This window comes from Simochromis diagramma, unplaced genomic scaffold (assembly GCF_900408965.1).
Source record: "Simochromis diagramma unplaced genomic scaffold, fSimDia1.1 OVJJ01000107.1, whole genome shotgun sequence".
NCBI classification, from domain to species: Eukaryota; Metazoa; Chordata; class Actinopteri; order Cichliformes; family Cichlidae; genus Simochromis; species Simochromis diagramma.
Genome location: NW_024387209.1, coordinates 7,422,752 through 7,449,982, shown reverse-complemented (window position 1 = coordinate 7,449,982; position 27,231 = coordinate 7,422,752). Strand labels below are relative to the sequence as shown.

The 27,231-nt window shown below is 40.8% G+C and overlaps 1 protein-coding gene across 6 annotated transcripts in view; it reads left to right on the top strand.

The window, feature by feature from the left end:
* zeb2b (zinc finger E-box binding homeobox 2b) overlaps positions 1 to 23,357 on the top strand; it is a 97,728-nt gene extending 74,371 nt beyond the window's left edge. For 3 of the 6 annotated variants that reach the window (XM_040051571.1, XM_040051572.1, XM_040051574.1), the window contains 7 exons: positions 4,743 to 4,811; positions 7,959 to 8,147; positions 9,545 to 9,759; positions 13,561 to 13,669; positions 14,715 to 16,717; positions 19,433 to 19,613; positions 21,158 to 21,732. In XM_040051571.1, the coding sequence (XP_039907505.1) occupies positions 4,743 to 4,811; positions 7,959 to 8,147; positions 9,545 to 9,759; positions 13,561 to 13,669; positions 14,715 to 16,717; positions 19,433 to 19,613; positions 21,158 to 21,732 (3,341 nt within the window). Of the gene's footprint in view, positions 1 to 4,742; positions 4,812 to 7,958; positions 8,148 to 9,544; positions 9,760 to 13,560; positions 13,670 to 14,714; positions 16,718 to 19,432; positions 19,614 to 21,157 lie in introns of all 6 variants that reach the window. The other 3 variants (XM_040051575.1, XM_040051576.1, XM_040051573.1) reach the window with 2 other exon arrangements.
* Positions 23,358 to 27,231: the final 3,874 nt, after the last annotated feature.

Here is a 27,231-nt window from a genome sequence, read left to right as displayed (position 1 = left end):
TGCACACGGTAATTGTTTATTTGATAAAGACCTGCGGTGCCATAATGTCTGTAATTCAACTATGTTGCAATTCCCAGATAATATGCTTCTTGTGTGATAAAGCGTCTGACATATTTCGGAGAGCAAGTCAAGTTCATTAGAGCGTTTGGGAGTCTCTTTCCCAATCTTGCGGGTGCTGTGTTTCCCAGCCTGCCTTTTTCTTTTTTTTTTTTTTTTTTTTTAACATCCGCGGTGCCTAAGTGTCTACAGTGATACCTCAGCACATAACTCAGGCCTGAGATAAGTTAGCACCCTCCCTCCTTCCTACTCGGACTGATTTGGTCGTCACTCCCCTATCGAGAGTTTTTGCACAGGTCTTGGAAGCGTGATTGAATGAAGGTCCTGGGAAGGGTTGGGAATATTCGAGCCAAATAGAAACTGTACGGGGCAAAAACAGCCGAGGTGACTCTCCCAGACACAACTACAGCATGTAAGAAAGAAAAAGTTTATCGCAGAGCCTCGTCTGATTCCACCGCACAATCAGAGTCTTGTGTCTGGCATTGTCCTTGACATTCCTTAATCCCACAGTGAGGCTGGACACGATGTGCTGGAAAGCATGACATCATTATCACTGACAGGCGTTTTCAAATAAATCACCTGTCTTCCCCCCGTTGCCCTTTTTAAACCCCTTCTCCCAGCCGTCGGTGGGGGGGCAGGGGGATTTCTGACAGCAGCGCTGTTTGCTTCATGTTTGTGTTGTTTGCAAACAAAACAAAACGAAAAAATATTTTTTTTTTAGCCAAATTTGGCCTTCTGTTTTCGATCAAACAGTGGTTCTTGTTTTCTTTGCACATCTATCGAGTTGTGCAGTTATTAATTTGTCATTTAAACACCTACTGCAGTCCAGGACTTTCCCATAGCGTTTTAGATGCCTATCCATCCTGCCAAGAATAAAATTCAGAGGAAAACACTGTGTTCTTTGGCTGCTAAATGCTCAATTTTGAAGCGATGGAACATAGTATCTGCCATTGACAAGTCTAAAAATATCCCATTTTGCATTAGCCTTCTAAAACCTTTAATCCTGCCACTTTTGTTTTGTTTCCGAGATTCAGAACTATTAGGCGCTTGACTCAAACATGACAGATTCAGGATAAATGAGGCTAAATGCACAAAGGCAGAACTTTAAAGCGCCTGTGACTGCGGTGACCGGCCATAAAAACAGGAATGTTTTCAAAATAAACAGCATCTGAGCTGCTATGAAAATAGGTGGAATTACAGTCGGGCCAAAGGTAGTCTGGACTCCTCCTGAGTCCAGAGTCGGCTCTCAAACCTCAACATCACTCTTCAAGGAGGTGTGTACCTTACCGCCTCAGGTCTTCAGTGATTTACTGCTAACAAAACACACTTTTCCACCATTTAGCGGACACTTTCATCCAAGACGCTTTCCATGACCAAGAATAGGCACATATTTGTGGTATAAGTGGATCCAGCAGAAATCAGATGCCTCTCTTCTTTTGCTTTTCTGACATTACTTGCAGTTTTTGTTTTCATAATGTAACATTTTTAAGCTCCCTTTCAAGGATAAACTCACTTTTCTAAGAATTCTTCTCTAAACAGAAGCTAATAACACTAATGTTAGACATTTTTATTAGTTTAAGGCAGCAATTCCCAGCCAATGACACTAATCATAATTCCCATCCATTGCCAAGGGCGTGTTTCTATATTCTGTGCCCAGCCCGGCTAATATGAAAAACGAGAAAATACAGTTTATTTTACAAACTAAATATAATTGAACTGGCTAGCTTATTAGCTTTGCTAATAATATAGCTAACACTTAGCTTAAATTGTGGACAACAGTTGAAATAGGTAGCTAAAATTAAGAATTTACAGACAGTGTTTTTTTTTTAGTAAAAGTATAAATAACAATTGAAATAAAGACTTAAAATTATGAATAGAGAAATAAAGATTTTAAAGCTGCCAGGGTATTAGAAATATATATAACTGTTTGAAATAGCTAAGAGACTTAAAGATATTTTCATGGTTTTAGTCCAGTTTGGCCCATAGTTTCTTTGGATATACACTTAAAACAGTGAACTAAAATTGCAAATTTTGGTTGGAAATAAAATTGGAAATTCTTTATTTAACAGTATGGCTAGCAGTCACTTTGAATTGCAAGCTAAAAATGTGGATTAACAAATGAAATAGCTAGACAACAACATGGAGTAACAGTTATTACTGATCCCTGTCATGTCGGGGGGGAAAAGCACAACTTAACATAATGATTAAATTGGTATAAATACATCGCTAAATAGAATAAAAAGGCATTACATTGAGTGTAATGCCTTTTTATTCTATTTAGTACCAGTTTTAAAACAAGGAAACTAATTTGAGTCTCTCTGAGAGAGGGTTGTGCGATATGTAAACAGAAAAAGTTAAAAAGAGCAATGAGCCACTGTCACTCACTGCAATGGCACTTTGTCCCATTTGAATGTAGCTCAGCACTGGCATGGATCTATGTATTTAAGTGTCCCAGAGGCCATAGCAGAGAGGTGTATGTGGTGTTAGTCTACCTCCTACTGGAAGCAGCCATCCCTCCCTTCAGACCACAGATAACAAAAGTTCTCCAAGGTAAATAGGGGAGAGTGAAGGGCCAGTAAATCCCACTGGTCATCCCCTTGCGTCAGACTAAAAGTATGCAGTCAAATTTGATTACCCAACGCAAACACGGTGCCTACGAGGACACAGAAATGTGAGGGAGTTTTAAGCACAAAAGGGTGGACGGGGTGGGGGGGGAGGCTTTTCTACATTCTGATATCTGATACTTGTGGGTATATTTTAATCTGTGGTGGAAGTATTTTTTTTAATCTGTTTTGTTTTGTCATAGCTTTAATTTATGTTCTTTAAAACCCATTTATTTTCCCATAGTGCGACTGTGGTTTTGATGCTGTTTGGCAGACGTGCAATCAAATGTACAGCATGGGGAAAGTTAAACTAGGACATACCCCTGCAGAAGAGTCTGTCATTATTCTCTGAAGCCATTGACAGGGGTATTTATCATTTCACCGCAGAAGCCAAATCTCTAATTTCAAGCAAACCCGAATTGCGAGCCTTAGAAAGCATTCCACAACGATCAAGCCCATTGTTTCCAACTCCAAATAAAAACTCTTTTTGCTTCTGGCTTTTGTGCAAAGCAATGTAAGCAGGATAACATTATTATCAACAACACACCCACCACCTTTCCTGTATTATCTCAGCCAGGTTGCTCTTATGTAGGCGCTCATCCTGGTTTAATAGCCAAGGGATAGTCCGATACATCGGATCCTGCTGTCATCTGGGGAAAAAAATAAAAAATGCTCACAATGCAACGCTTGTAACCTCCTTGCAGGAGCAGCAGAGCAAGAACAGATGCGTGAAAAGAAGACAATGCAGGTTTTTTGTTCTTGTTTTTTATTTTAAGACAAAGGCCTCATGTTCTCGGAAGCACCTTGATTTAATTTTTACTGACGAGGCAGGAAGGAGGGACCAGGGACTTCTTAAGCTGATTGTCAAGTCTGTGTCCTCCTGTCGACCGTGAGGTGGAGGTGGAAAAGAGGGTTTGTTTATGAGCTTGTCAATCCACCCTTTATTTACTGTCGCCTCACCTGTGCCAGGGCAATATCTCCCCGTCTGCACAGACCGGGAGCCATTATCCTGATTGGCAGTAAGAACTTGTCCTGCTTAAACCAACATTTCTCCGAGGAAGGGTTTCTTTGAGATGAAGGAATAATCTGAATAGCTGAGGTCAGGCTTGAGTAGGTGGAGCCAAAAAAAGAAAGCCACAGATTCTTAGAGCCTAAAATCTAGCCAGAGACTGAGGAATATTGCTTGATAACTTTCAAATAAAAGGCTATTATGAAAGGCTTTCAATCCAGATAGGTTGCTGCAGAAGAAGGAATATTCAAAGGCCTGTAAGGCCTGGAAAAGTGGTAAATAGGGCAGATCAAATGTGTGTCTTTTTTTTTTTGGTTAAAAATGCACTTTCCCCTTCGGTATCGTGTGTGCAAGGCTTTGAAATAATAGTTTCCGCCTGTTTTACATGTTTTTCTGTATTGTCGGGCTTCATACCTCACCAGAAAACATTAATTTATTTATTTTCTGACTCCACCCACCTGAGGTTTACCCCAACCAATGAGGTTATTTCTGCCCCGGAGAAATGTTTGTGCAACTAAAACTCTTAATTTGTGGTTAAGGGTTGTATTCCTTTTAGTTTCGGAGCAAGGCACTACTAAGTCTCTGCCAGGGCTTGTGGTGAATCACAAAAATGTGCGCGCTCACAATACTCCAAGCTGCTTTGGATAAAAGCATCCACCAAAATGACATATGATAAAAAACAAGCGTGATCCTGCATGCAGCGGATTGCAGCGGCGTCACAGCCGGGGAGTAATAAGCTCAGCCTGCGTGTTGGCTGGAGCTCTATGATTGCTCAGGTGGATGTGTTCCGTGTTGTATTTAATCGCTCTGTTTGGCGATTGAAGCTTTCTTCGCCTCCCCCGCCGCTTGTTGTCACGTTAAAGGTAAATAAGTCTCTGTCTGGCTCAGATGATAGCATTCATTAAGCATGCTGAATAAAGCCGTGGTGCGCTGCGATGCACAGCGGTGCCTTTATTGGTTTCACCATACCTTCTTCTTAAAGGCCTCATTGTCAGCATTTGTCAGCGTGCATGGTACATCGAGGTACTCACCCTCCCTTCTCTGCTTTTTCTTCTTCTTCTGTTTTTGTGCAGATGAAATAAAAGATGATTTTGACACTCTGGGGCCTGATACCACTTTGCAGACAGTTGGAAACGGTACAGGTGAGTTCAGATATTTGCTGTATGTGTGTCAAACCTTTCATATTAAGCCATTCTTGTCTGGTGCCTTACGTGCATGTTTCTTTGTCAGTCTGCATGTCTTTAAGGTCTGACAGCCCTATCGTTGATGATTAGTACTCTAACCTATTGGAACAAATGAACATAATAATGGAAGTCCTTTGTTTTTAACTCCGAAATATAGGGTAAGGGTTCTCTACCGTCAAGGATTGGATATTTTAGTTTTCTTTCTCTTACTGTTTTTTACCGTCTTTACATCTAGCAGGTCATGTTAAGAGGTTAAAAACTTACTTCCAGCAGCTCAACTGCAACTTGTAGGACCTCGTAGATGTTAAGAGCTTCTCAAACTGAAAGTGAACTGTTCAACATGAGCATTTCACGCCCAACACTGGGTTCAGATTCAGCTAAAGTTGTACGTTTTAAAGACCCCAAACTACCGACTACTGATCAGGGTTAGGCTAAGCATATGTTTGTAGTTTCTAGTTTATGAAAAATTGACTATTTAGTAAGTGACTGAAACTAAACAAATCCCTCCTTCTTAGCTAGATGTGTTGCTGGTGACCTGGTGGATGTTAAGAGGTTAGAAAGTCTTTGATGTGCCATCAGGTTGAATGTGGCTTGTTTCAGTCGGGTTGGATTTCAGCTAATATCCAGCCCTTTGATGGCACTTCTGCCTGTTTTGGATACTCAGTTGGATAATCTCAAAAAAGAAGAACTGTAATGCCAAAATGTATGTAAGACATTTGATTAATTTGAAGGGTCACTAGTTTGTAATTCTAACCTTAACGGTTTATTGATAACCTGCTAAAGACTGATGGGGTCAAAATGACTAATTCCAAGTCAAAACTGGGTTTAAAACTAGACTAAATTTGGCTGTAACATAAAAGGTTGTAATAGTTATAACCACTAAACCACAGAACCTGAATCTCTTAAGATCTACCAGGTCACTGCCAACTGATCTAGAGCTAGAGTTATGGGTTTCCAATTTGTGAAAATTTGCCTAATTAACTTGTGGATAAAAGAAAAATCAAACCTAAATGGGTTGCTGGTGGCCTGGTGAATGTTAATAAGTTAATACAGGCCTTTTTAGCTTTTTGCAGTCCCTGGAGGAGTTCCTGAACAGAACAAAGCAAACATATCCACAAACTGCGCGCTGTAATTAAAAGGAAATCTTCCTCTGCTGACTCAGTGATCACTGAGGCAATCCCGTGTATGTTTATAGGCAGCTGAAGTGATTTTGATTTTAATAACCATTGATTACACATGCTACTTTCAGCTTTCCCAGTTAGCTAAGTGTTTCTTCTGGTGGAGTCGAACACGATCTGCCATTTTTCATTAAGCCACCAAAGCTGATTTGTCGCCACATACCCTCCCTTCCATGATATCATCCTGGCCACCCTGACAATTGGCCTCGGACGCCGTTATGGTAAACCGAACTCGCCCCGCAGAACGCCATGCAGCCCTGAATCAAAATCCTCCCTTCAGCTTTAATTACCGTTACTTTCTGCTGGTGTTTTCCTCTTCGCTTTCTTTTCTCCTCTCCCCTTCTTCATGTTCTGGAAATTCAAGCCCAGCAAATGTTTTCCATTTAAAGGACTTTTGGAAACAATACTGTGGCACCGCTGTGGAAGCTCCCCGCCACTAGATCACATGTGATTTCATTTAAAGACATGAGCAGTTTGATCACGTCCCCCGATGCCAAAGCACACTTTGATCCAGGTGATTTCCTCGTCCGTTGGAAAGAAAGCTGGTCGTTTTCTCCTTAAAGAAACACTTTGCATGTATGTTTTTTCATCTAGAATATGTCCTCATTTTATTATTCCTGATGATAGAAGCTTGGTCACTTGCATCAGCTGAATGTTAAAGTAAACCATGTTTCATTACCCTGAAGCTTTTCAGCTTTAAGTCCAGGAACTGCTTGCACTGAGCCGCACCCAGTCAATCATCAGTCAATCATCACAATTAGCTTAGCACTTCCTCCAAAGCCACAAAGAATCATCTAATGAGAAGACTGAGAATTATGCCATCACGGTTATCAAAAGCGATCCATTGGCACCGATGACATTTCGGTGCCATTTTTGACATCCAAATATCTACTACCTTGACCTTTCGCAAATTGGCCTGCAAAGTCATCACGGTCTAACAAATCGCTCTTTAAACCTCACCTTGGCTCGCAGTCTAAAAGCCTAATTAACGGGGGTGAAGTCTGATGAGACATCACTTGGTTGTTTTTGTTTTGTGAGGATTTTTAAAAAAAAAAATAATAATTTTGGTCGCCAAACATCCTCCAGGATCTCTCCAGGTTGTAAACAGTATGTGTGCGTGTCTGTGCGCGCGTACGTGTGATGTTTTGAAAGTCGGCCATCCCCTTGACTAATGAAGGCTGCTGATTTTCTTTTTGCTCCGGTTTGTTGTTTAGGAGGCAGCTATCTCCACGCTGCAGCTTAAGAGTTTCCCTGAAGAGAAGGGACTGGGAAATAATTTGAGAAAACGCATTGTGTGGCCTCAGCACTTTGGTTGGCTTAAGATTCATTCAGCTCAGCTATGGCAAAGCATGCCCCCCGCCCCCCGCCCCCACACTCTCTCTCCTCTCTCGCTCTTTCTTTCCCTTTTTTTCTTCTCTTTTTGTGGTTTGGCCCTGGTAATCTGTTCAACACAGAATCAACAAAAGCCACAGCCTCTTGATTGACCTTATATGTGAAAGTCGATACTGAGAAACGTGGCTCTGTTGCTGATTAAGCCAGGCTTGTCTGTATGTGTATGTATATGAGGCTCTTTTTTTTAAAAAATTATTTGAGTAAATTAGGTCAGTGAAGTTTTTTTCAAGGCTCATGGTAGCACCTTTATCTCCCGACTTTTGTTCGGATTAAGTTACAGTTCTTGTTTTAGCCGACATAGCGTGACAAGCAAGCCCAGTAATTTAGATGCATTCTCCCCAAAGCACGGCCGTAATGTTTTAGGGTGGCTATCCTCATCACATTTCCACCAAGATGTTCCCAATATCCTCCTGTAAGACATTTCTCTGGGGACGAAGGGAATCCAATTTATTCCTCTCGCCTCCCCCCCACCCTCCTGTCCTCAGTCTCCTCCTTCACAATCTCCATCTCTCTCTCTTCCTCTCTGTCACTTCAGTCAAGAGCGTCGATTGCACTTCAGAGTTGGAGGACTTCTTTGCCAAGCGGAAGCTGGATGACAGCGACAGCCACGTGGTGAGCATCGCCGAGTACCTGCAGCGGGGCGACACCGCCATCATCTACCCGGAAGCCCCCGAGGAGCTGTCCCGCCTGGGCACACCGGAAGCCACTGGACCGGAGGAGAACGGTACGGGTCCTGTCCAAGGGTTTGTAGGAAGGATCTGGGTCGAAAGATTAGGGTGAGAGGAAGGAAACAAGACAAGATGTAACCCAGAACAGCTATGACTCAGAAAATATTGGGAATTGATGCTAATTTTGACCTAATTTTGATAACCTATCTATGGTTCCCTGTGTTAAGGAAGAGTTACAGGTAGGTTTAACCTCTCAGAGTCAGGGTTAGGGTTATTTTTAGTCACGTGTTAAAAGAAAGTGAAGTCTAAGTCATTGGGGTCATTGGCACTGACCCAACCCGAACCCTAACCTATCAGAATTTGTCATTATGATTTTTTAATTGTTCTTCCAAATGTTCACAATCATGGGATACCAAAAAGGATCCTTCTAGATGGCAAGCATCAAATCTATTAAAGTTTTTTTCCTCTAAAATATAAGTAGGTTTAGGGTTAGACCTCACAGGGCTTAACAGGCATATTTTCAGGAAGGAGAATATGATATCTTTCAAATTAAGCCTCATGCATTTGTTCTGGCATCATAGTTTTTCAGTTCAAGGTTGTCTAAGTAGACAAAACCTAACCCAAACCCTGCTCTTAACTCTAGATGTGTTGCCAGCAGCTTGGTGGATGTTTTTTGCAGAAAGACACCCACAATAACCTTTAAACTTGAAGAATGTCTTAAAACGTTCTTTAAACCGATGCATTTAAAAACCTTTCCTATTACTCCAGACCATTTTAAAGGATATCCAGCCTTAAATGTGCCTACTCTTATAGCATAACTGCTGCAGTAACTGAGGGTGCTTGCTCAGCTAATGTCCTGGCAAATGTTTAAAAAAAAAAAAGAAAAGAAAGGGGGAGAAAAAGTCTTCTCGCTGACACGACCGGGCAGCTGTTGGTCCCACAGATTCGCCGGATGCCTGGGTGTTTACCTACAGTCTTAAGCAACAGCTGGGCAGGGGCTTGAAATCAGATAGCACACCTCCGAAGCTCCCCGGAGGGAAAGAATTGGAAGAGGGGGGCTTGAATTTGAGCGGGATTGTGATTCACGCTGCAGACACGATGAATGTGCCAGCGGTGGTGGTTAGGTGTGGGGGGACTAGAAAATGAGGGCTGTTTAAAGAAATTCGGACTATCTGTGGAATAGTGTGTGCGTCCAGTACTGTGTACGTGTTTGTAACTATGTGGAGGAAAGTGAGAACGAGTGGGAGTGCTGTGTGTGAGTCGGGAGGAGGTCGTAGTGCAGCGGATGCCAGCCTGACACTGTGACTCTCATGTGGAGCAGATTGCAGAGATAACTCCCATACCACTCTGGGCAGCCCGCCCGTTAGTTGCCATTGATTCGCTGACCTTTTGGCCCGCTTTCCTTTCCCCTTCCTCCTCCCTCCTTCTCCTCCTCCCGCTGTCTCCTGTGCAGACCTGCCACCTGGAACGCCAGATGCCTTCGCCCAACTGTTGACCTGCCCCTACTGCGACCGGGGCTACAAGCGTTTGACATCGCTAAAGGAGCACATCAAGTACCGCCATGAGAAGAACGAGGAGAACTTCGCCTGCCCCCTGTGCAACTACACGTTTGCTTACCGCACTCAGCTTGAGCGGCATATGGCCACACACAAGCCTGCAAGGGATCAGGTGAGGGGGATATTCTTTCTTTTTTCTCCTTCTTCTTCCTCATCCCATCCCCTTCTTCCTGTTTTTCCCTCCTTCCTTTTCCTCCTCTGTCTGTCCCCTGTTTCATTTCATTTCTAATGTGCCCCGATCCCTCAGAGAAGGGAGATCATTTTTTCTGATTGGCAATCATTATTAATTTTTCATGGCATTTTGAAGATGCAGATCCTTTAATGGTAATAACTTTAATTGAGGCCCTAAATGGTTTTTTGATGGCCCTCCCTGATATGATTTTCCAGTCTCGTGTTCACGATCGAATGATTGTGTTAATTTCCAATTTGGAAATTTTTATCAGCTCCTTAACTTCACTTCACTCCTGGCCTTTAATGTTCTTCTGGTGCAGCCCGCAGTCGTAGCACTCCATCAAACTCCACCCCCCTCCACTTCTAATTTCATGCACTGCATAAACATCTGTGTATACTTTAATTTTTTTCTCCCACGATTTATATCCTGTACGTCTGAAATATAATGTGAATCCGCTGGCAGTTAGCATGAATCACCTTAAAGTTCTGTGAGGTGAAAACGCATCCAGCAGTTACGGGTGTTTAACTCGCTTGTCAGCTTTTAGTTGAAGATGTGCGCTGAGATAGATTGTGGCAAAAAAAAAATTGCACGCTTTCAGAGTTTTTGCACATTTGGGGATAATTATAAGTTCTCAGTAAGCTAAAATCGGAGCAGTAAATTTCAAAGTAGATGAAGTTGGTGTTTTTGCTTCGGAGGATAATTATAATTGAAGAATTTTTGCTTTATTAAAAACTGCGACTTAACCTCTAAATGTAAAGAATCCACTTATGTAGACATGTAAACAGCGCCATGCAATAGTCATGCCAAACTGTATTGTATTATGAGTTAATGACACTTCAGCCAGCAATCCATTGATCCACCTATGAACAATCACTTGATGAAAGTGGGGCCAAGGAACTCCCTTTATCTCAGGACGAGACCTCCAGCAGGCAGCTGTTTGGCCTTTAAAAAAAAAAAACAAAAAAAAACCCAGAAATTTGTTTCACTCAGACACCCTGAAATCATTGGCTAATAATTTGTTAAAATTTGTTAATTTATTATTTTTAATTACATAAATAATACAATTCTGTAATAGTTACATTCTGATTATATAACAAGCTATTAATGATTAATAAATGTTACCATCACTTTCCTCATTTTCTTAGCTCACCTATAAAACCACAGATTCAGTCAACCCTGATCTGAACAGCCTTCCCCAGCCTAATGTGAACCTAGACTACAAACAAAACCAAACAATGAGTAAGACAGGAAATGATGTTTAACCATCTATAAACACAAACTATTAAGTAGCAAATAATATTGTCATTTTGTGGTTTGTTAAAAGTAGAAAAACTGTTGTAAATCTGTGTTGCAATGGTTATTGTAGACATGCCAGTAATCAGATTATGTATGGGTCTCAGTAAGAAACTTAGTTAAACATTTTACTATTAACTAATAGCAGTAATAACTTGGCGGATTGTAATAATAACTAGACTAATGTGGGGGTCCAAAATGAATGTAATGTACTTGTCTGCCAAACTAAGTGAAAAATCAAGAATGAATTGGTCCTGGTGAGATACAAAGGTAACTACCAATTTATCGTTTATTACCAATGTTTATTATAAAATGTTAGACTTTTTTCTTTTACATACAGAAAAACTACAGCTCAAATGGGTCAGCCCCGTTTGGAGAAAAATAATCTGTCACGTCTCGGTGTCCAATTTTCTCTTGGACTTCCTCTGCTAGAAAAACCTTGTAATGCAAGTAGAGTTATAAAAAAAGAACTGAGCCATTCAGCCAATAACAGATGATATCATGTACTCTGATGCTTTGCGGTGTTCAGTCCCAGGTCGTGGGTGTTGTGTTGTGCTCTCTGAAGCGAGGATGACAGGCTCAGACTGTGGCTGATTTGATCAGATGTCAGCAGCCAGCACTTTCACCTGATCTACCAGCTGGGTGTAAACGTGAGCAGATGGGCCGGCCGACTGAGCCGCTGTCCCAATCCTCATATTACAATGCTGTTGCTGCTCCCCTCCGGAGTCCAGTCAATGGCCAAAGACTCCTATTCAAGCACCGTGGCTCCTTCTACAAAGCCGGTTATCTTGATTTGTAAATGAGCTGGATTGTTTAAGTGCTAATCCTCCAGATGAGATTGAGGTGATGTCTTACTCATTTTGATTCCTTTCCCTAGGTGGCGCTCTTGTTTTTTTAAGCCTGTCCTCTAATTATCGACACTGACAAACTCCACTGTTTGCTTATATTAGATGTACATTTGGCAATTAACAACAAGCCGAGCCGCAGTCAGATTAACATAAAGAGTAATGTTCTGATAGGTAAACATGTGCTGCTCCGTTCTGTCTGCTATGTTTACAAGCGTTAATACTCCTCCTCCTCTTAAGCAATTAGCTGAAATATGACTAATTAGAGGTTATACATATGCAAACATCCAATCCAATCCAGTCGGGCCCCCGCCCACAAACAGCAGTGGTGGCATTCACACAGACAACAAGCCATGAAGGAGAGACGGAGCGTTTTCGCCAGTGCCATTCACAATTACGAGCGCGGAGCAATTGTGTCTTATTAGCAGTGGTGGCGAGACTAAACTTTACCGGGCAGGGGTCCTCAGGGAGGGGGAAGTAAGAGGAAGGTGGTGGCGGTGGCGATGGAGGTGGGGGCGGAGGTAGCGAAGCAGCTGTTGCTGTTTGTTTATGCAACTCAGCAACATACGAGCGGTGGGGTCCCTCTCCGGCGCTTGGCGGGGCCTCGACTCTCCCTGCTTGATCTTTGAAGGTTGGGGCTGTTTGAACAATTCCTCCCAGTCCTCCCAGTGTCCTGCGCGCCACCATCTGTCTCCCCAGGAATGTGGGTAGAGTCAGCACACACCCCAGCATTTGTCAAGGCTGAACTGGGAGGAGGGAGTCGCTCTGCTTTTCCCCCTAGCAAGCTCAGAGAAAATGTGTCTCTCTCTCTTTTTTTCTTTTATCCATATTTACTAACCATTTAACATCCCTACCTCCCACTTGGAATTAATTGTTTTGTGAGTGACGAGCCAGGTTTACACACCCCGTGTTGTTGTTGCTGAGTATTATTATTTTTTGATTCTTCTTTCCCTTTTTTTAAGAGAGGAAGGCTCTGTTTGAATTGCAAATGTGATGGATTGCAACTGATGTTTACCTTTTTTTTGAACAGCAAAATCAAGGCCGGGCCCATGTGCTGGCTTCTTTATCCCAAGATTATTAAAGAGACATTTTAGGGGTTTTTTTTTTGGGGGGGGGGGACCTAATTACTGCAACACATTTGCAGAGGGGAGGAAAGAAAAAAAAAGTGCAATTCAGATGGTGTGAATACAGGTATGCTGGGCGAGAGAGAGCTCACAGATGATTCTGAATACATTTTGGACTGATTAGACCCCAAATTAATGAAAAGTAGATCACATCGGCACCTCTAATGAAGGAGAAACGCTCTAAAAAAAGACTCTTTTCATTTATTCTATTTTCTGGGCTGCCAAATTCTAAAGGCAGGCCTCCTTTGGCTGTGCAGCCAGGAAATTAAAAGGTATGTGATTCTCTCTGTTATCGCCGCCGCTGCCTGTAGTTGCTCAACGGAGGTGGGAGTAGAAAGCCAAGATGCTTCGTTTGCGACAGGAGCCATTTGGCTTGTAGCGTGAACTGAACTCTTACCCCCTCCATGTTTGTACATTTTTCTTTTTTTTTTTAAATCTCTTTCTCTCTCTCTCACTCTTTTTTTTTTTCTCTCTCACAGCACCAACTGCTCAACCAAGCGGCCGGCAACCGCAAGTTCAAATGCACCGAGTGCGGCAAGGCCTTCAAATACAAGCACCATCTGAAGGAACACCTCCGGATTCATAGCGGTGAGTTGCAGGAAGAACGCTGCCCTGCTCTTTGAATATTCATAACGGTGATTTAAGGATCCACAGATATTCCTTTTGGTTTATTTTGGATACTCGTCGGCTGTTAATGGACACTGAAGTCCTCGGGGTGTGCAATATTTGCTTATGTGTGTGAAGCTTTTAAATTGAATTGAATTTATTTGTTTACTTGTCGCAAACTTTCCTTTTTATCAGCCTTAAACAAAGAGTATTTTGTTGCAGAGGTCAGATGTGTACATTAAACTTACTTCAAAACTTCATGTACTGTGGAGCTGTTATTCTGGTAATACAAGCATGAAACAAATAGTATCCTTACCTAGGAAGCCCTATTGCTCAACTATAATTTATTATTTTATATAATTTAATTAATTTTTAATGCATTTTTTTTCAGATTACATTGACTTTAGGTTCAAAGCAAAACATGAAGAATTAAATAACTTTGACATTTTCTTAACAGTGCCCCAACTCTTAAGGAATTTGTTTTTTCAATTAATTCCTACAGTTTATTGGATGAGAGCCTTTTTTCCTACAAATAAAATCAAATAAAAATAATTTCATGTCCATCACACTTGTTTGAACATGCTTAAAATGTCCAAAACAAAAGTAGTCAGTGAGGTTTCCATGCCTTTGTGTTTAGTGTCTTTGTGTGCTCACTGAGCTGAGCAGAAAACGTTAAAGCTAATAAATGTTAAAGAATGGTTTACTTTCACTCAAAACATGTAAATACAAAAAAAGAGCAAAGATCTCTAAACCAATTCAGTTTGGCAGAAAATAAAGAAAACGCAGACACTATACTGGAAGATTACCGGCTCTAGTGCATATTGCACATCTTGGCACAATTCAGTTAATTTCAATTCTGTTTTATTTACATAGCACCAGTTCACAGCAACAGCCACCTCAAGGCGTTTTATATTGTAAAGTATAGACCGTAAAATAATATGAGAGAAAAAGCAAAATTGCATGACCCCCCTTTGAGCCAATTGGTTGTTTACTGGTCTTGGCTAACCATCTATATTTCTTGTTTCAGGTGAAAAACCTTATGAGTGCCCCAACTGCAAGAAGCGCTTCTCTCACTCGGGCTCCTACAGTTCCCACATCAGCAGCAAAAAGTGTATTGGCTTGATTGCAGTCAATGGCAGGATGCGCAGCAACATGAAGACAGGCTCCTCCCCCACCTCTGCCTCCGCCTCCCCCACTAACACTGCCATCACCCAGCTGCGGCAAAAGCTTGAGAACGGCAAGCCACTCAGCCTCGCCGAGCACAACAACCACCTGAACATCAAGACGGAGCCGCTGGACTTCGACTACAAGCTGATGATGGCTTCTCATGGATTTGCCGCTCCTGGGCCTTTCATGAATGGAGGAGTGGGGGGAAACAGCCCACTTGGGATCCACCACAACTCGGCCCAGAGCCCCTTGCAGCATCTTGGGATGGCCGGACTTGAAGCGCAGCTCCTGAGCTACCCGGGTCCACTGGGGAATAACCTGAGCGAAGTACAGAAGGTTCTCCAGATCGTGGACAACACTGTGTGCAGGCAGAAAATGGACTGCAAGCCAGAAGAGCTCTCCAAGCTCAAAGCCCACATGAAGGAGCTGGGATCCCAGATAGAGGAGCAGAAACAAGCGCTGACAACGGCTCAGGTCGGTCTTCCACTTGTCAATCACAACGGCGCCACCAAAAGCATCATTGACTACACATTAGAAAAAGTGAACGAAGCCAAAGCCTGCCTCCAGAGCTTGACTACAGACTCAAAGAGACAGATTAGCAATATCAAACGAGAGAAACCCAACCACATGCTTGAAGGAGGTGTGGATGAGAAGGTGCAGGAAAACAACATGTTTACACCTTACGCTTGCCAATACTGCAAAGAAACCTTCCCCGGGCCAATACCTTTGCATCAGCACGAACGCTACCTGTGTAAAATGAACGAGGAGATCAAAGCTGTGCTGCAGCCCAGTGAAAATTTGATGCCCAATAAACCAGGGATATTCATGGAGAAGAACACTCACTTACCCTCCTCCGTGTTGTCTGACAAGGTACTCACTGGGCCTCTTAACCCTTACAGGGACCACATGTCTGTGTTGAAGGCATACTCTGCCATGAACATGGAGCCCAACTCGGAGGAGCTGCTCAAGATTTCCATAGCGGTCGGCCTTCCTCAGGAATTTGTCAAGGAGTGGTTTGAGCAGCGAAAGATGTACGAGTACGGCACTAACAGGACCCCACCACTAGAGCACAGGAACAACACGGATATGGTTGTCGGAACAAATAACCACCACACTCCACCAAAAGACTCTTTGGCAGCTAGGTCGCCACTGTCTCTAATCAAGCCTACTGACCGCATCACATCACCCTCCATAGCAGAGCTCCATAACAACGTGAACAACTGTGACAACCCGCTCAGACATTTGAAAAACCACCAGTTCAGCGGCAGCCAAACCAAACCCACAGGTGAAAAGTTGGACCACTCCCGCAGCAACACCCCTTCCCCGCTAAATCTGTCCTCCACTTCTTCCAAAAACTCTCACAGCAGCTCCTACACTCCAAACAGCTTGACTTCAGAAGACCTGCAGGCTGAGCCGCTGGACCTGTCTCTGCCGAGACTCATGAAGGAACCCAAGCATGCACTGACTGTCAAAAGCAGACCTAAAGTCAACAGTATTACCATTGACCATAACAGCATCCCTTCTCCCCGAGAGCACTTCGAAGAGCCTTTGAACTTGGCCTATCTCAAAAAGGATTTCTCAGGCTCTACCAACAATGGAAACTTAGAAAAAAGCACTAGCCCCATCTTCGGCATTAACCCGTTTGCGGCCAAACCCTTGTACACGTCGCTTCCACCTCAGAGCGCTTTCCCACCCGCCACATTCATGCCCCCGATGCAGGCCAGCATACCAGGTCTTAGGCCCTATCCGGGCATGGATCAAATGGGCTTCCTACCACACATGGCCTACACTTATGCAGCAGGGGCAGCTACCCTTGCCGAGATGCAGCAGAGGAGAAAGTACCAGCGGAAACCAGGTTTCCAGGTAAATAAGCCACCTGTGGTTTTGTGAAAGCCCCAGGCTCACTCAGATTCTCTGAAATGATCTGAACTCATTTCTGTACTAATTAAAAAACCACTCAGGAGTTAGGAGAGTGAAACGCTCACCTGAGGTAGACTGAACTGGCATAGGCAATGGAGATAAACAGCTGTGACACAACCCCGGGGTGGAAAAAGTGAGGCGTCATTAGTGGGAGGAAAGGAGGGCCTGTGCAGCCTGTGTTCAGCTGTTTTAGCAGTAATATCATTCAGTGATGAAAAAGAAAAAGCTTTGAGGATTGCTTCTACTTCCTTGACTTCATTTTAACTGGATTATCTCATCCCGTCTTAATGAGCCTCCAGCCCTTCTACCAGAGTTTCATTTGCAGATTTATGAATGTTAGTGGTGTTTTAATTTTTACCCTCAAAAAACACTGGCACAAAATATCAAACAGCATCAGGTTCAAATATATGACAGGACCCATATTGGCCCTAAAGTTTAATCTCGTTAAAGCTCTAATTGTTACCACTCTGCACAGTAAATTTTACCCGCTGGAGTACATTAATGCTCTCGACTCCAGTCCTCCTCCAGAGCTGGCCTGAACTCACATATTTTGTTATTAAATATGGGTGAAAGGCCTTTGTAAAAATGACAAAGGTGAGCCCCGGAGCTGTGCACTTCTCTGAAATTTCCCATTGCAACTTTGCTGCATTTTAAAGAGAGCCAAAGCCAAAATGAGCTTCTACATGTGGATTAATAATGCACAGTCTCCATGTTCATTACCAGTGAATGCTGAAGGCTGTTTAACATAGAGGGAGCCATTTTGATGAAAAAAAGTATTAATAATGTTTCCTATTCTAAGTTATTAAATTAGATTTTAAAAATACAGCTACAGGCGTTTAGTTCAAATTGATTGCAGAGTGATAGTGGTCCCTTCTTAAAACACAGTGCAGTGCTGTCCCCACATTATCACACACATATTCATTAAAGAAAGCTTCGGTGGCTCAATATTGGCCATTAAGGTGCACCTTCTGATTTTAATCATTATATGAGTTTGCAATGTCAAGAATGGCTCACTGTGCCTCCTCTAATGTTGTAATATTGTTCTCCATCAATTCATATTTAAGACTAATCTTCATCATAAAAGAGAATTTTAAAGGAATGTGCAGAATTAACGCTCGTGTACAAAATTAGACCACACTGAATACACCATTATAGCGGTGTTTCATAATGAGGAGACTGTCAGTTATAGATGGGTGATATTACTGCAGAGCTGAAAGTTTTATAAGAAATAAACGCCGGTATGTGCTGGTAATCAAAAATGCATGAGAACATGTAGCGTTGTGTGATTGTTTGGGAGGAACGCTTCAGTGTAATGATCCTATGTGGACAAATGGTGTCTGGCTAGATATTTTTATGATCTTTCACCAGCTATTGTTTAAAGAAAAGAGGATATTCACAACTAAATAACTTCTTTTTTTTTTGCATTGATCTTCTGGACTTTCCTTTAAAATTAACAGTTAGTTTAGAAATTAGCATGCTATCAGTAACTTTATATTAATGTAATATGAAGCAGTTATGACCTAAACTCACAAAATTCAGCTAATAATGTAAATCAATGTAATTTAAAATAATATAAGTATCAAGTATGAGCTTTTCCACCAACGTAGATTGAGCTACAAAGTGTTTGTAGTTTTGCTAAATGACACTCTCAAAGCATACTAATTAGCTAACAAACACTTAGCTGTTAATATAGCAATTAGCATGACACCTAATTGCTAACTTTTCGTCAAACTTCATACAATTTTTCAAGATATATCATAGCAAACCTAAATATAAGAAATTGCAACTAAAATTATAAACATTAGCTTTCTCTCAAATTAGTATTAGGAGTTAATAAACCAGCACATGAACACAGGCACCTTATTTTTCCTTAATTTAGTTATAATTAACTGTCACCTTAAAAGATTATATAGCTTGAAAATGTAACTACTAGTACAAGGTTGTTTTTCTAGCAAGACAAAGTTAGCAAGAAAAATAAACTTTAGCTCTAACATACATATTCTAAAAAAATAAACAACTAATAAACTTTTTTTCACATTTAAAAAAGTATACACTGCTTATAAAGAGCTTATAGGTTTTATAGCTTTATAGATAAAATAAACTCCACTTTTCATTAAAACCAGATAGTGGGTTAACAAATATTAGCTTTCTTGCTACAGCGGCTTAAGGTAAATACCCTTCTAAAGGGGTTAAAAACTCCCAGCAGCTCAGAAAATATTTATTGTGTTTGCTAAAAAAAAATTTGTCACACCTTTTGAGATTTTAACACGAACGCTCTTTGAGCAATGTGTAGCATTTTGATATTTACTCTTAATTTATAGTTAGCTTAGCAATTTACACTTCAGAAAAGGGTGTCTTCTGGTTAAACATAACTATAAATAAATTAATTTTTGTTTGAGTCACATTAAGAACATAAACTCATAATTTAAGTAAAAATTTAAAGGGATTACATGTGGAATAATGTCAGCAACAGATATTAGCAACATTTACATGAAGCTAGCTTAAGCTAGAGTCATGTTATTTGCCACACACACACAGTGACCACCTCACTGTTTTCTCACTTTTAAAAGAATATACAACAGCTCATCATCACACTAAATTCATTATTGTGTTATCCTTTCTCCCTTTTTTTTGTTTGTGATTTTTTTTTCTTTTTAGGGGGACCTGCTCGACGGTACACCAGATTACATGTCAGGGCTGGACGACATGACAGACCCCGACTCCTGTCTGTCGCGGAAGAAGATTAAGAAGACCGAAAGTGGTATGTACGCGTGTGACTTGTGCGACAAAACATTCCAGAAGAGCAGTTCCCTTCTAAGACACAAATATGAACACACAGGTATATACTGTTCTAGACCCTTATTTTAAACCCCATGCTTTTTTTATGTTTTAAATGTTTGTGTTGCCAAATCCTATCAGTATGAATATATTTTAATATATAAATATTTTTTTATGTTATCCCCCTTTTCCCTCCTTCTTTCCTTCTCTGTTTAACCCTTAAGTTGTATATATGTAAACCCACACCTAACTTGCTTCTTCATTGACAGGGTTGAAATCCAGCGAATGAGTAAAGGCTTTGTGTGTTCTTTTTCTGTAATTTTGCAGGTATAGGCAGGATTGTACCATTTATTTCCCAATCATGTCTTCCTGTATGAACCACTTTGCTATCTTTAAAGACACATCAATTCACCTAGATATGTAAAGCCAGCAAAAGGCTCCCTAATGCCTTTATCGGCCCTATTATTGACGATAGATCACATCAGCAGAGTAGTGCTTAGAAGCTTCAGAGCACCGATAACAAGTCTTTCATTATAGTTATTATACAGAGATCCTCTTTCACCAAGTTGCATCATTTATTTTATCCACTATCTGTAGAGAAGCGCTCTGTGCTTTACGCAGCCTTCGTGTTATCTGGTTGGACATAAAAGGGAGGGAGGCTCCACCGTCAGATCTCCTCTTTATTTAAAAGAGAAAAAATGGGGTGGGGCGCGGGGATGCGTTATCTCCACTCCTGATGCATCGTTGTGTGTTTTTAACAATATCGTGCCAGATGTTGGACCTGGAGTGCAGTTTCGGAGCTGTCAGAGGGGGGAGTCATGTGATTTGTGCGAGGCAGGAAGCCATATTTCCACACGTGGTGAGCAGCAGTTAGGGAAATGCCAAAATTAGAGGCTTCTTTGTAGCTTCTTAAAAAGAATCCAGGTATCTTTTAGGTGAAGGAGTGTGGGGGAAAAGTGCCATTTAGCCAGAGAGTTTATGGCCCCGTGTCATAAAACTATCTCACCCTGCACTCTCGGACAGCTCGGGTTTCTCATTTTGAGCCTTGGCATCTGAGCCGCGCCGTCATATTTGGTAGGGAAGGAGCTCCAGCTCAAAACCTAATATAGGCCCAGGCCTCGCCATGAACTCGAATTGCAATTGGAGATGAGCAGGGTTACCCCTCGGAGCCTTCCCCGCCCCACAGCCCCATCTCGGGTTTGTTTACCCCTTTGTCGCCTTCTCTGTTTGTTTGCTTTTGCAGTAGTTTATTTATGTTGCATTCATCAGTGTGGCACGCAGGGCCTAAAATAAGTAGTTGCGGTTGAGTTTCTTCATGCTTCAACCACAGGAGGGGAATTTCCATAATGTAGGCCTGTGAATGCGAGCACGCTTTTCTCATCGTGCTCCCAATTTGAATAAACAAATAGCCCAAAGTCGTAAGTTGGATTTAATGCTCGGTGATGTCATTTTTACTCCATGCCATCCAGTTCATCAGAGTTTTTCCTCAATATTTTGCTTTGATTCTGACTTGTGTGTGTGTGTGTGTGTGTGTGTTTGATTTGCTGTGGCTGCAGGACGCCTCTCACGTCCCTTTCGTTTTTTCTCTGCTTTGTGTCTCCGCAGGCAAGAGGCCGCACCAGTGCCAGATCTGCAAGAAAGCCTTCAAACACAAACACCATCTCATTGAGCACTCCAGACTGCACTCGGGGGAGAAACCTTACCAATGCGACAAGTGCGGGAAGAGGTTCTCGCACTCGGGCTCATACTCGCAGCACATGAACCACCGCTACTCCTACTGCAAGCGGGAGGCCGAGGAGCGGGAGGCCGCAGAGAGGGAGGCCCGCGAGAAGGGCCACCTGGAGCCCACCGAGCTGCTCATGAGCAGGGCGTACTTGCAGGGCATGACTCCTCAGGGTTACCCAGAGCTGGCGGAGCGAGAGGCTATTCTGAGGCATGACGTGGTGAACGGAGGGATCAGAGATGCAGGGCGAAAGGAAGTGGATGGAACGTACGCAAAGATCGGACGGAGGGACGACGAGTTTGAGGAGGAGGAGGAGGAGAGCAAGAGCATGGACACGGACCCGGACACGTTGAGGGACGAGGAGGAGAACGGAGAGCACTCGATGGACGATAGCTCGCTGGACGGCAAAACGGAAACCAAATCGGATCACGAGGACGCGATGGAGGATGGCGTGTAATCGGCGGCGACACTTCAGAAGCTTCCCATCTTTAGAAGTTTAAAAAAAGAAAAACTAATGAAAAAAAAAAACAAAAGAAAAGAAAAGAAAAAAAGTTTTTAAGTTTCTCTCTTTTCGGTTCAAGTATTCTTACCTGCTCGGTTTAAAACGCCGTGTTTTAAGCTGTACGTGCACGTGCCTGAAGCTTCCGGGAAGCTTGACGGACTCCTCAACGTGGACTCAAATATCAATCCGGAAGAGGAGGAGGAAGAAGGAGGCATTGAAGGGGAAAGGGGGAGGCTTGGGTTTGTGAAATAAGCTGCATTATGCAAACCGAACAATGAATAAATGAATACATTTCAAAAAATGTACAGTACTAAGGCCTAAAAATATGTGTGGTGCTAACCTCCTCAAATAAAACCCCTGTGTTCCATAGTATTTATAGCACAACTAGTGACTTGTACAAATTGCACTCCGCTTCTATAATCATGAACAAAAATAATAAAAAGTATTGCCTATGTATATATTTATACAGTGTTGGAAAAAGAGCAGTAGTATCTGCACTACTACAGTCCTTCAGTATTACCTTTGTTATCACCAACCTACCTACGGTGTCGTCTTTAGTTTTCATCTCCAGCCACACTGTTTTAGGCCTCTTGAATCAAATGAAGGAATTAAAATTCAAAGACTGTGTGAAGGAGCTTTCCCCCCCCCCGTTTATTTTTTTGTTTGTTTCTTTATTATTTTTTTTTAAAAGAGACCTTCATTTTAAGGGAAAATACAGTTTTACGGACAGATGTTGTCTTTTGGGGAGGGTCAAAAAAAAAAATGAAGGACGAAGCCTTTGTAAGGTGTTTTTGATAAGAAAAAAGAAGCCTTATATGCAAACCTTTTAACCTGTGTGTTTTCTGCAAGTGCCACCCTCGTATTGTGTAAAAGGAAGGTTACTTTTTTTCACCAGCTTCAGTATTGATGAAATGGTTCACCGTTGTTCTTTGAAGCACCCGTGTCAGTATTATAGGCAGCAGTTCCTTAGTTTACATTATGTTGTGCAATGTTTTCTCACCTCTTTTCTTTGTCAGTATTACACCAAACCATTTTTTCCTCTTTTTTTTGAAAACAACAAATTGCATTTCATTTATTTGTAGGTTGAAAAGAAAACATTATTTATGTGGCCCATTTTATATTTCCTAATTTTATTTATTTCATACTGTTGTGTACAGTACTATAGTTCTTCAATATATAGATATATTTTAGTAAAAAGGAACATGGTGTCGATCATAGGGGCAAATTTTACGTAAAGAGAGCATTTATTGTGTTTTGAAACATTGTGAAATGCGAAGTTTAATCTTATTTTATTTTATTTTTTTTCCTTTATTTTCCAGCTACTGGAAAATTCCAAATTTGGGAACTTTTATACAATTGTGAAAACACTGTATTTTCGACTGAAAAATTCCACTTTCTTCATCTTTGTTTCTTTTTTTAAGCTAAAAAAATGAAGAGGGACTGTTAAATACTATGTATGATATCATGACTGAAGAAGAATCTTTCCTGAAATGTCTTTGTAAAAGTATTATTGAATTCTTAATTTGTAATTTCTCTTGAAAATGACCCTGCTCGAATAAAAGTAGCCAAATTACAGAGTACCAAACCCTCGGGGCTTCGTGTTTGTTCACAAACGGTGAGGTGTGCTTGGCTTCGTCACAATGAACTCTTTCTTTTCAGATGGATTAAAGTCAACTGAGCCCAGCCCTCCTGCTGATTATCACTATTTTAAGATGAGAAAACAACATAAATGCCACGACCAAAGTTTTAAACAATAAAGCCAAAAATATTCTGTATTCGTTTCTTAGTAAATCACATTAAATGACTAAAACTTTGATTCCAGTCACTGGGAAACTAGATGTGAATCAATCTGCCAATGAAAATAGTCTCATCCTGTTTTTACTGACTTTGCTGAAATGTGCTGTGTCCAGCTGTTCTGGAAGTGTTCTTTTACAGTTTAAAAAATGCTGTACATATAAAACAAATTATTAATTTAGACAAGAAAACACAAAGTGAAGCTTTTTAAAACCTTTAAAAAATATTAAAATCATATTTGGAAGCTTTTCTTTTGAAACAAATGACATTTTAACGCTTTAATTAAAGCATCTTGAGCAAATTGCTGTAAGCAGATAACATACTTATGTAGCTGTCAGCAAGTTTAAGAATCAAAATGATTTGCTTTGTTTCACTGAGTTGCTCCCACTGATTGGAGGACCAAATGTACACCAGAGCAAACCTACGACTACTACTTATTTAAAGGCTGGTTTAAGGCAAGAAAACACAAGGCGAAGACACATTTAAAGGTTTTTAAAGCATATTTGAAGCTTTTATTTTGACGCATGACATTTTTGATAAACTGCTTGTTGTTTCACTGAATTGATCCAACTAACTGAAGGATCTAGCATGCACCGATCCAACTTATCCCTGATAATTCTAAATAAATACACCACCTCTGCTTAATAACTGATTAAAAGCTACTACAAGAAAACTCAAAGACACATTTAAAGGATTTAAAACCCTTAAAGGTTTTATTTAAAACTCATTTTGAAGTATGAGATTGTATGATAGTATTTAATAGTTCATAATAAATCCCCCTCTTCCTCCCGTTATAGTGAAGCAGCTGAGAAGCTACAGTGATGACAGTAATAAAAATGGTGCGTGTATCATTCAGTATCAACACTGATTATTGAAAAAGCACGAATAGTTTAAATAAAAACACATTTGGAAGTTTTTGTTTTAAAGTATTAAAATATGGTGTTTATTGGGCCTTTAACTATATTCTTTATATAGCTTTCAGCTAGAATAGACGTGTGATTTAAAGGCATCTTTTGCTGTTTCTCCACATTTTTGAAGTAAAGGGTAGTTCTATATATTCTATATGTGATTTTCAATTAAAAACCAATATTAAAATAAAAACAAGCAAATGCAACTGCATTCCCTGATTACTTTAAAGGCTTCACAAAACTGTCAAAATCAGTGAAATAACACTAGATAAAAACAGAAGAAGCTTTTAAATGTAAAGAAACTTTTTTGTGATTTTTATTTTGAAGTATGACAACATAACATTAAAGCACCTTCAGCTGATCTGAGTTGCTGAAAGTACATTTAGGGAAGAAAGTATCATCTTTAGGTTGGGTTCAACTATCTTAATTTTCACACTAAACTTAAGAGATTTGGGGTGTTGACACTTGGGAAGAATAATCGAGACATTTAAAGGCTTCACATTGGACTCTGAGATCCTGGGACCTGCGATTTTTATGGTTTTGTGAGGATTATTTCAAATATCAAATGTTAGGAGCTGATGACTAAAATTCTCTGCTGCTTTTGTTCTACCAGCATTAAACAACAAATGTCATTCAGATTTAAAAGTGTCACATTGGACATGAAACATGTGACCTCGATTTTTTATAAAGTTTTACAGTGAAACATCTCTAAAAATTGAACATTTGTATAACAGCTAGTGAAAAAAAAGGAACTTTCTGCCTTTTAATTGTTTATCTATCAATTGTTTTCTTCGGTGTAGTCTGAATGGACATGAAGGAAGTGTTTATAAGAAGATAAAAGTTGTAAAACCTTAGAAAATAGAGTAAAAATTTAAAATTTATCCCATTTTCCAAAGCCTTTGCTGGGCCGACTCTGGCCCCCAGGCCTTATTTTTGACACCTGGGGTTTAAACCCTATCAAACTGATAATATTCAACAGAAAGACCAAAAAACTACTAATAATGAAATTCACTGCCTACAGAATAACATATGTATTAATCTGCTACTGAAAATAGTACTTATAAATAGTCCAAATGCACTACTTCATTTTGATTAAGTGTAAACTACAGTGATCAGCTGTTTTGGTAAATTACTAAACTTTTTCTTTGATGAAACTCTGTGTTTTTACCTGACTTATTCCTTTAATATTTATTTGTATGCACAAGACAGCATTTATTTTTAATGGAGACAATGGACGGGGTTAATCAGAAGCTCTTTTAAAGCTTCTTGAATGTGTGTGAGTATATAAAAGTTGTGAAATTACATAATCTTCTATTAATCATACGTTCTTGATTGTCAAAACTTGAGCAATCCTGCAATCTGCTTGAACAATTAAAGTACAAGTTTGTGAAATCGTGTGTCCAAATCAGAGCTGCCAACAAATTTTAACTGTCTTAATGTGGTTCTTTAGCTGGGGGTTCATTGCAGGGTGGTCTTCCTTGTCACCTAATAAGTGAAAGATCCTGGTTTGATCCAGGAAGAGAGATGCAAATCCCTTTGGGACTGCGTCTGGAAAGATATCTCGTGTTAAAAAAATTACATTTAAAAATCTGCCAAATCAAATGTGTGGAGCTACCATTTTCCAACTAGGTTATTTCGTGTCTAACATAAGAAATGGCTTTACCTTTTCAGGCACATTACAAAGATCTGTAAACAAGGATTGACTCAATTTCTCCTTTCAAAATAAAGCTACCAATTTCAAATTAAAGCATTTGCAAGTATCTATTCAACATTATAATTAAATATAACAAAAACAAACAGTGCAATTATAGTTCAAGGATGCCAAATGTAAGCATTTGTTTCTTTTCTATCATGACATTAAAGATTTCTTGGGTTTGGACTTGTGGCGAGACTGAAGAAGACATCTGAAGGTTTCATGTTGAACCCGTGACCTGCATTTTTTCACCGTTTTCTGACATTTTTTTTTCTCCTCTAATCAAAAATCAGCTCCTTATTTCCTGAATCTCTTTTTTTGAAACTTCCCTCTGCCCTGACAGGTGGACTCCATCGGAGGAGTCCTCTCCAGTGGAGGAGATGCTCGCTTCTATCATCCACTCACGCGGCGTTATGCAGATTAAAAGCAACATCAAAAGGCAGAGATAAAAGCGCCAAAGGTTGAGCGATGCCAAACACCAGAACGCGCTTTGCATATCTCGATTTTCCTATCGATCGGCACGCCATCGGATCATGCGCGGACCTTCTCGCAGATAAAAGAGGGGGTCTTAAATGATTAGCTGATGAATTTGATAATGTGCCGTGAACCGCCTGGACAATTACGCATGCAGAAAAATGAGCGGGTGAGGAGGGAATCCTCTGGAGTATATCACTATCATTAAGGGAGAAATTTTCAACCTTCCTCTACTTCTGCATTTTACATCTATTAGACTTGCATACAAGACTGCGTTCGCCACTCTCTGACTTTACAAGCCACTAATGGGGAAGGTCAAAGGTCGAGATGGGAGTGATGAAACATTCCTGCAACCCTAAAGTAAAGGAGGCAGAGAGTGAATTGGAAACAGAGGAAAGAAACGACAGGATTTCAACTTATTAGACGGTGTAGAGGAAAATAAAACAGGGAAAAGGTGCAAAAGGCAGAAGATGAGTTTTCCACTTCTGTTTACATTAGAATCCGCTGATTTCTGAAGTGTGTCTGCCATCCAGCTCCTGCGCGTTTCTTCCTTCTGTATGAATTCCCGCTGTCACTCTTAAATAT